Source organism: Grammomys surdaster, unplaced genomic scaffold (genome assembly GCF_004785775.1).
Source record: "Grammomys surdaster isolate TR1022 unplaced genomic scaffold, NIH_TR_1.0 126546, whole genome shotgun sequence".
Classification (NCBI taxonomy): Eukaryota; Metazoa; Chordata; class Mammalia; order Rodentia; family Muridae; genus Grammomys; species Grammomys surdaster.
In genome coordinates this window covers 4,288,030-4,295,908 of record NW_021621338.1, presented here as the reverse complement: position 1 = coordinate 4,295,908, position 7,879 = coordinate 4,288,030, and the positions used below count along the sequence as shown (strand labels likewise).

The window sequence follows — 7,879 nt, the reverse complement described above, 5'->3', positions numbered from 1 at the left end:
GACTTTCTGAGACTTGAGAGAGGGTCTCCCCTCTGCGGAGGTCTTCAACAGTTGCATTACTACTTAATTAAAAAAAATACTAATGGCCAATAAATACATCTTAAAAACTGTTCAGTATCATTAACTATCAGGGAAATACAAACCAAAAGTATGTTGAGATTGCATTTCTCCCAGTCAGATTGGCTATCAGTAAGAAAACAAACAAATGCTATTGAAAATGATGGGGAAAAGAACACTCACACACTGGTGGGATGTAATTAGTACGGCCACTGTGGAAATGAAGTATGGAGTTTCCTCAGAAATGGAAAACAACTACCATATGGCCCAAGTCTACTCCTGGGAATGCATCTGGAGGACACACAGCAGAGACCCTTACATCTCTGTGAATGACACAGCACAGGCAGGCACCACAGCCAGATACTGGTCCATCAGCTGATAGATAATGAAGCATATGTACACAATGACATTTATTCATCTATAAAGAACACAACTGTGTCATCTGCAGGAAAATGGAACAGGAGACCATGATGTTAAGCAAAATAAGGCAAGCTCAGAAAGACAAACACCAAAGCTGGGTGTGGAGGCACGCACCTGTAATTCCAGTACTCAGAAGGCTAAGGTAACAGGACTGATGTAAGTTCAAGGCTTAGGATATGAAAGCAAACAGAAGCTAACCAAACCAAAAGTGTCAAGGGTTGAAGAGATGGCTCAATGGTTAAAAGCATGTACAACTGTTGCAGAGGACCCAAGCATGGTTCCCAGCACCCTTAACAGGTGGCTCAGGACTGCCTGTAACTCAGGCTCCAATGGGATCTGACCTCTCTGGCCTCTGAGGATATCTGCACACACAAATGAAAAATAAAAGTTTTGTTTTGTTTTAAAAAGCCTTCCCTCACACACTCTTTTCTCATCCTAGCGTAGCCTTTATTCAAAGTACAATGACTTTCAGTGACGAGGATGGGCTATGGGAGGTAAATATACATGATGAAAACGTCATGGCAAAGCCAGTCATTTTCTACCATTAACATGTACTGATAATAGAAAGGAATGAAGTGTCAACTTGTTTTACAAAATGAACACTGAAATCATGCTAAGTCAGATAAGCCAGATACAAAAAAATCACAACTCTATTTATGTATAATATCCAGAAAGGGTGAACCTACAGAAACTCAAAGACTGGTGATTACAGAGAGCAGGGGAAAGGGGAGGGAAGGAGGAGGAGCATCTGCTTAGTGGGCGGTTTGCTTTCAAGTTTAGAAAAATACTCTAGAACCAGGGGAAGTGAAAAGTTGTACAATATAATGAATACCATTGAAATGTACACTTAAAATACTAATTTAACACATCAATTTCACTTCAATTATAAAATGCTGTCTACAATTGCATGGGTCTCACATGCACAGTTCAGTGTCTTAACAATCATGATAACCACAAAACCAACAGCCAAGGTAGAGAGTTGCTATCACCCCACAAGTTTCCTCCTTGGCAGCCACTGCTGACTTCAGCAGCCATAGCCAAGTTTCCCTCCAGATGACAGCAAATCATACAATATGTCCTTCTATATCTAGTTTCTCCCAATGTTTTGGGTCACGGGTAGATATGCTCTTTATAAATAACTGCAAGGGTTCAACTATGACCAACATCTTATGCTCACACAAGTCACGTATGCAAGCTGCAATGGCTTTGTCCACTCCAACCGTCACAGCTGTCTTTCAATCGTAACTGCACTCCATTACCTCAGTGTGACCATGGCTTTAATTTCTACATCTCAACCAAGTGATACTGGCTCTGTGTGTATGTGTGTGTGCGCACATGCGTGCATGCCAGGGAGAATGGCTCAGCAGTACAACACTTGCCTAGTGCTGTTTGAGACCCTGGGTTAGATTCCAACACTGAAAAAAAAAGAAAATCAGCTTTATTTATAAAATTTACGTATAATACTTATTTTAACAGGACAATTTTGAGGTTGGCCAACTATATACAGTTGTTACCACAACCACAATTAAGACAAAGAATATTCCCATGTGCCTCTTTACAGTCAACCGCATCCTCTCCATCTACAGTCCCCCAGGAATCCCTGCCTTCTGTGAGCTGTTTCCTTTTCTAGACTGGAATCTGCAGATAGGCTTGCTCTGGCTTCTATCACTTAGCACAGTACTGTAGAGATCATCCCAATTGTGGCATCGGTTTTTCCTTTCTGATGTTTAGACAGTATCTACTACATAGTTTGTTCTTTCATTGACTGCTGGCCACATGGGCTGTTCTAGTCTTTAAACTACCAAACCATCAATGGACCTGTGCAACCTTGCCAGCGATACAGGCATGCCTACCAATGGCTCTGCATTTCCAGACACTGGCATTCCAGTTGTTGGGCTGCTTAGTGTTAAGTTCTACTTGTGCCTCTTTGGCAGCAGATAGGGTTCTAAACTCTTAAGCTAATTATCTCAAGCAAATCTTCAGCTCTAATCTCCCACAGATAGAATCATAGCAGTTCTCCAGCCTCTGTTGGGATTGGTTCTAGGACTTCTCAGATACCATAGCACACAGATTTTTTAATCCCTTAGATAAAATGGAGTTCCCATTTGCTGCTAAAATTTAACCTGCAAACATCCTTCTGTGGACTTCAAATGGAGTCAAAATTAACTATCACACCAAACAAAATGTAAACAATATGCAAATAGTTGCACAGTTTAGGAACACTAACAAAAAAGCCTGGTCCTACCACAGGTCTGAGCACTATCTGCTGAGCTGTCACAGCTCAGCCACAGAACCGCTAAGCTAAGAGCACTGCAATGCCTGGTGCTGTTCCTGCTACTCTGAGGAAATGGTTTGGGGAGTCATTTGGTATTTTAGGATTTATTTGAAATCTGCACTGTGAGGCACTTTTTAAAAGATGTTTTATACACAATTTAATCCCCAAAACTACATCTAAGAAACTGACATCCCTGGTTACTAAAGTGAAATTAATAAGATACAGATACATTTCAAATGTTGACTTCTGTAGTGATCGCTGGCGTTCCAAATCTCAGTCCATTCTGATGGCTAAAGCAGATAGGTCTTCGAATGTCACATGGCTACCGATTCTGCTGTGACCATTCGCTCACATAGGAAATTCTATGACTGCTTGTGCTTCCACTGCTCTGAAGCTGATGGAGGATGTTAAATGAGCCAGGCTGGTCCCCAGGGACTACAGATCAATGTTCAAGGTTAAGCACCGCTGGAGAGGCTCGGATCAAAATTCCAAACGACAAGATGCAGCTCTCTAAAAACCATTGTTTCCAGGCCCAGAGCAAACTAGACATTTGTTGGAGCAGTAATCCGTTCAAGCAGCTCAAGAAGCCAACAAGGGAAGTTCCCTAGCAGCCTTTGACCATCACCTTATCCCAGGTAACTAATTCAGTAGAAGGAAGTGGAAATCACTGTCCTCAGCAGTGAACTGCCACAGAAGCCACCAAGAATGTTCTTTGGCTATGGTGATGGAATGTCACGTTCTGCAAAAGAGCTGTCACCCTGACAACGGGCCTGAAGTGACACAATCCCCTGGTAGCTGCTAGGTCCACACAGCAGTCCTCAGGTCTGTTTTCTGTGATGTTTTTGTCTTAGACACTCTTGTTAATCTTTGCCAATCAAAGATCTTGGGAGAACCAAGTTATCACTTCATACACATGTTTATGTTTAACGTTCCCTTTCCTGGAATGCTGTAAAGATGAAGCCAGACAAGAGACTCCCACTAGAGTGATAAGATTGGAGAGAATAATGAAAATTGTGCTTGAGCAAGCTCTAGGTGAAGGGTGGTATTTATCTAGACACTGTTCTGGCCTCGTCTGAGATCTCTGTAGCTGTTTCCCTTCTTTAAAGGTTTTATCAGCCCACCTCTGCCTTCCCAGAGTGCTAGGATTAAGGACATGAGCTACCACACCCAGTCTCAAGGAAAGAGTGTTTTACATTTCTTGCACAGAACAGTGTTTGGATAATAAACCAACAAACTGGAACCGCCAATCCTCAGTACTTCCGGCTTAGCTTACTAAACAAGCCTGCAGGGTAGGTCTCATGGTCCTATTATAAAGGAAAAGACTACTTTATTCCTTGTCTCAGAAGGCTTTGCTTCCCTTCCTCCAGATGCTGGGTAACTTATCAACTTGAGAAAACAAATGATGTACTGATAAATGTGCATTCCAGTACACTTACAAATTTAAAATTTTCAAAAGCTATTACTTTTTAAAAAATTCCTCATTCAGCTGAATACTATCTATTGTTTGTTGACTAGCCAATGCTAAAACATGTATGTGAAATAACAAGATTTCATACTCTTGAAACTGTGATAGATAAGCCCTATCTTTTCTCCCACTAGCATAACAGATCTATCAGCCTTCAAATGTAACGAAGACTGAATACTGTGTATTTAGCTGAGCACAACACCCAGACAATCTGGCATTTTTGAGGCAAAGATTACAAGTCCCAGGCAAGGCTGGGTCACCCCAGAACACAAAACAGAACTGTCAGTGTACTGCTGTGTCTCCTCAGAGGGTCCCCAGGACCCTCCCTCTGGTGGACTCCAGGCAGCTACTGTGTTGGTCAGTGCTGGCCTTTCTCTACAGCTGAAGAGTTGGAAACTGACTCTGATGGGAGACTCTCAGAGGGCAGGCTGAGGAATTAAGAGTCTTCTTTCAAGGAGTAAATCAGCTAAAACAGGACTCTTTGTCACATGTGCACTAGGATACTATAACCAGGATAAGAGGGTGTTGGCTGTTGATATCAGAACAGATTTTCCAGAGCGGCTTGCACTCTCCCACTGTGGTCTGACTTTGAAGCCTTTATCATTGATCAGGAAGCACTGCCAAGGACTTTGCTATCAGGCTTTCTTCACAACTGTCAACACAGCATTAGGACTGACCGTCATGTTCACCTACTCTGTGGCCTTGAACTCGGTTAGGTCTCTCTTATCTTTTTAGGGTTCCATGCCAACTGACCAAGGACTCCAGGAGCCAGTAGGAAGAAGTCTTCCTCTTTCCAAAACTCAGAAGAATGAGGACAAGGCCAGCAGAGACGGCCAGCTTGGTATACAAAGGGCAAGTCTTGCTAATCAGATACAGGGCCAATTGGTTTCTTGTATGCCCCTCTGCTGGGAAAACTAGAGACTACAGGTCCCAGGGAGGTGAGTGCTGGGGAACATTAGGCTAAGGAGGACCATGCTTCTAGTGAAACCTCTTCCAATCCAAACTGTCCTATCTTGGCCTCCTTGGGCTCTCCTTCCCCACACTGGGGAGAACAGTAGTGCTTCAGGAGCCAGTGTCCTTGGAGATCTGTACGTACAGTTCACTCAGTCAGTGTTTACTCAGTGCTCAGTGTGGACTGAGTCCAGGCGGGAGGTAGATGCAGCTGAGTATTAACTGTCAAAGATGAGAAGCCTGTCCTATAAGAGTGACTGTGCTGAAATCTGGCCACCAAGGCACCAAACCCTGCTCAAAGCAAAGAGACTATAAGACTTCCCCACACTGAGGAAAACACAGCTCATTCCACCTTCCTCTACACAGCAGCATCTAAAATTACCAGGATCCTTCACATTGGAGCCCTGGGAGACTCACAGAAGATGGAGAGCTACTCACTGAGTGGAAGCTTAAATGGAGATACGGTATGGAGGTCATCCCAAGACCAGGAGGCCAGGAAAGGGGTATAGCTTGTCATGGTTTCTCCTGCTTGTCTTTGAAGAAGTCTGAAGGTTTCAAAAACTGTCTCTTCCAGACAAGGATAAGTAGGGGACAGAGGTCCTAAGGAAATCAGAACCTTCAAGGAATTCCTCTCAGTTACAGAACAAGAGACTTCTGTGTTTAGCTGTTTTCTCCTCTTAAGTTACAACTCAAACCCTTTACCAGGGCCTCAAATAAATCACACATGGCTCTCAGTGTAGAAACCAAACCCTGCTTTATAAGGCTGCTTGGCTGTCACTGGCTTCTCTACTGAGATATAAGGTGCCAGCCAGGCAGTAAGGTGACAGAGGGTGAACCTTCCTCACCTTCTCCCCATCACCACCACCCCTCCAGCCCTCCAGATGCCCATATCTACAATAGAATCACTTCAAAAATACTCTGATGAGGGGCAAAGTGGAGGCGGGGTAGAGGCTCAGGCTGGTCAGCAGGCTGGTTCCCTTGAGGTAGCTGAGTGCTCCTGTGCAGGACCAGTCATGGGCTCACAGTAGTCAGGCGGGAGTCAGCAACTGACTGGGAAGCAGAAGAAGCAGAAAGTCTGGAACTCTGCCCAGAGTACTTGAGGACAGGTAACCCCTGGGTAGAGCGCTTGGACTGTTTGCTGGTATTCTCATTGCTCTTTGAGGACAAAGTCTTCCTGGATATGGGGGACAGGCCAGCTTGACTCTTCTTGGGCTTGGGTGTTGGCCCATCATCGGAGGATAGCATGTTTCCCTCGGAGCAGCTCTTCTTTCTGAAGGGGAAACACAGCTGAGGCTGAGACTAGCACAGCACGGGAGGAGACTGTGGCTATCTGTGTGGCTGTCGATTCTGATACTCCTACCAACTGCCAGGTGGAGAGTTCCTCTCACTGACATGATCTGGGGAAAGAGGAAAGAGACTCCCCAACTCCATAAGCCTCCTCTTGCTGAACTAGTACTCACCTTGACTTGCTGTGCTCTGATCTGCTGACAGAACTCGGTGTCCCATCACCCTCTGAGGCAGACATGAGCGATGTTGGCAGAGACCACTATAACAAAGGAAGCAGTGAGTTTAAGGGGGCAGGCTGAGTTCAAGAAGGAATGGTCAGAGTCTTGGGAACTCTTGCTCAGGTCTGCCATTCTCACCTGTGAACACAGGGCTCTCACCTGCCCTACACTACAACATGGAGTCATGTGAATAACTCTTGGTTCTCTCCCAAAGAATCAGAAAGTTAAGGTTACTGATCACTTTTTGATCCTTCAAAGATAGGCACCTAGGGCATTTTGTGAGTAACTACCTCCTTGAAAGGAGACAAAGAGGTGGGACCAGGAAAGAGGAAAGGAGGGTACTCACACCCAGGCCAACCATAACACCCTCAGGAGCTGAGAAAAAGTTGTGTTCCTGCATGGCATCACTTACCAGTGGGGCTGAGTCAGAGACGATCCCCGTGTGGAAGCCTTTGTAGCACCAGTTCCGAAGCAGATCTACTCCTGGACAAGACGAGCAGAGGCTGGGACTTAACGGGGAACAACCAATTGCCCGCCTCCTGTCCAGAGAAACCTATCTCTTGGCCTAATGGGATTTAATCTACTAAATATGGCCTCCTGTGGACCAGAAAGGCTTATCACCTTTGAGCTTGTTTCCATGGTACTTCTGTTCCCACTGGGTGGTGAGAATGTTGAAATATCGTGGCTGCTCAAAAAACCGAAGATAGCGAGAAGAGATTCGGGAAGGAAAAATTCTTTCAAATTGACCACGACGAGAAAACTCATCTTCCATCTCCACCAAAACCCGAACATCATCTGGTGTCAAAACATCCAGCACAGATGCATAGAACTCCTGTGTGTGCCCCAAGGAGTAGGGAGAAGGACAATGTGACAGACAATGAGAGACACAGGCATTGAAACAAGCAGCTAGGGTAGGGAAGAAAGCTCTGGTGCTCTAAGTCTCCAGGACTCCCGTGGGATCTGAGGTATACATGTTTCTAAATCCAACGAACTGAGCTCCTGGAGGAAGACACTCTTGGCTAGAGCCAAGGGACAACTTGGGCTGAGTGAAAGAGTGTGTTGTTGAATCAGGGCTAGCACCCAGCAGTTCAGATTCGGCAGCTCATGCCTACCTTTCTCATACCCAGACCTGCTTTGAGGAACTCAAGCCTCCTAGGTCTGCAATGGCTCTTGGGAAGAAGTCAAAGGGTTAAAGGTTGATGTTTC

At 45.0% G+C, this 7,879-nt stretch overlaps 1 protein-coding gene across 2 annotated transcripts in view; it reads right to left on the bottom strand.

Moving 5' to 3' along the window:
* Window positions 1-902: 902 nt before the first annotated feature.
* The window catches only part of Ttll4 (tubulin tyrosine ligase like 4), a 39,495-nt gene continuing 32,518 nt past the window's right edge, over window positions 903-7,879 (bottom strand). For both annotated transcript variants that reach the window (XM_028760649.1, XM_028760650.1), the window contains 4 exons: window positions 7,295-7,505; window positions 7,086-7,156; window positions 6,629-6,714; window positions 903-6,438 (listed from right to left, as the gene is read on the bottom strand). In XM_028760649.1, coding sequence (XP_028616482.1) covers window positions 6,180-6,438; window positions 6,629-6,714; window positions 7,086-7,156; window positions 7,295-7,505 — 627 coding nt within the window. In that variant the 3' untranslated portion in view covers window positions 903-6,179. The remainder of the gene's footprint in view (window positions 6,439-6,628; window positions 6,715-7,085; window positions 7,157-7,294; window positions 7,506-7,879) is intronic.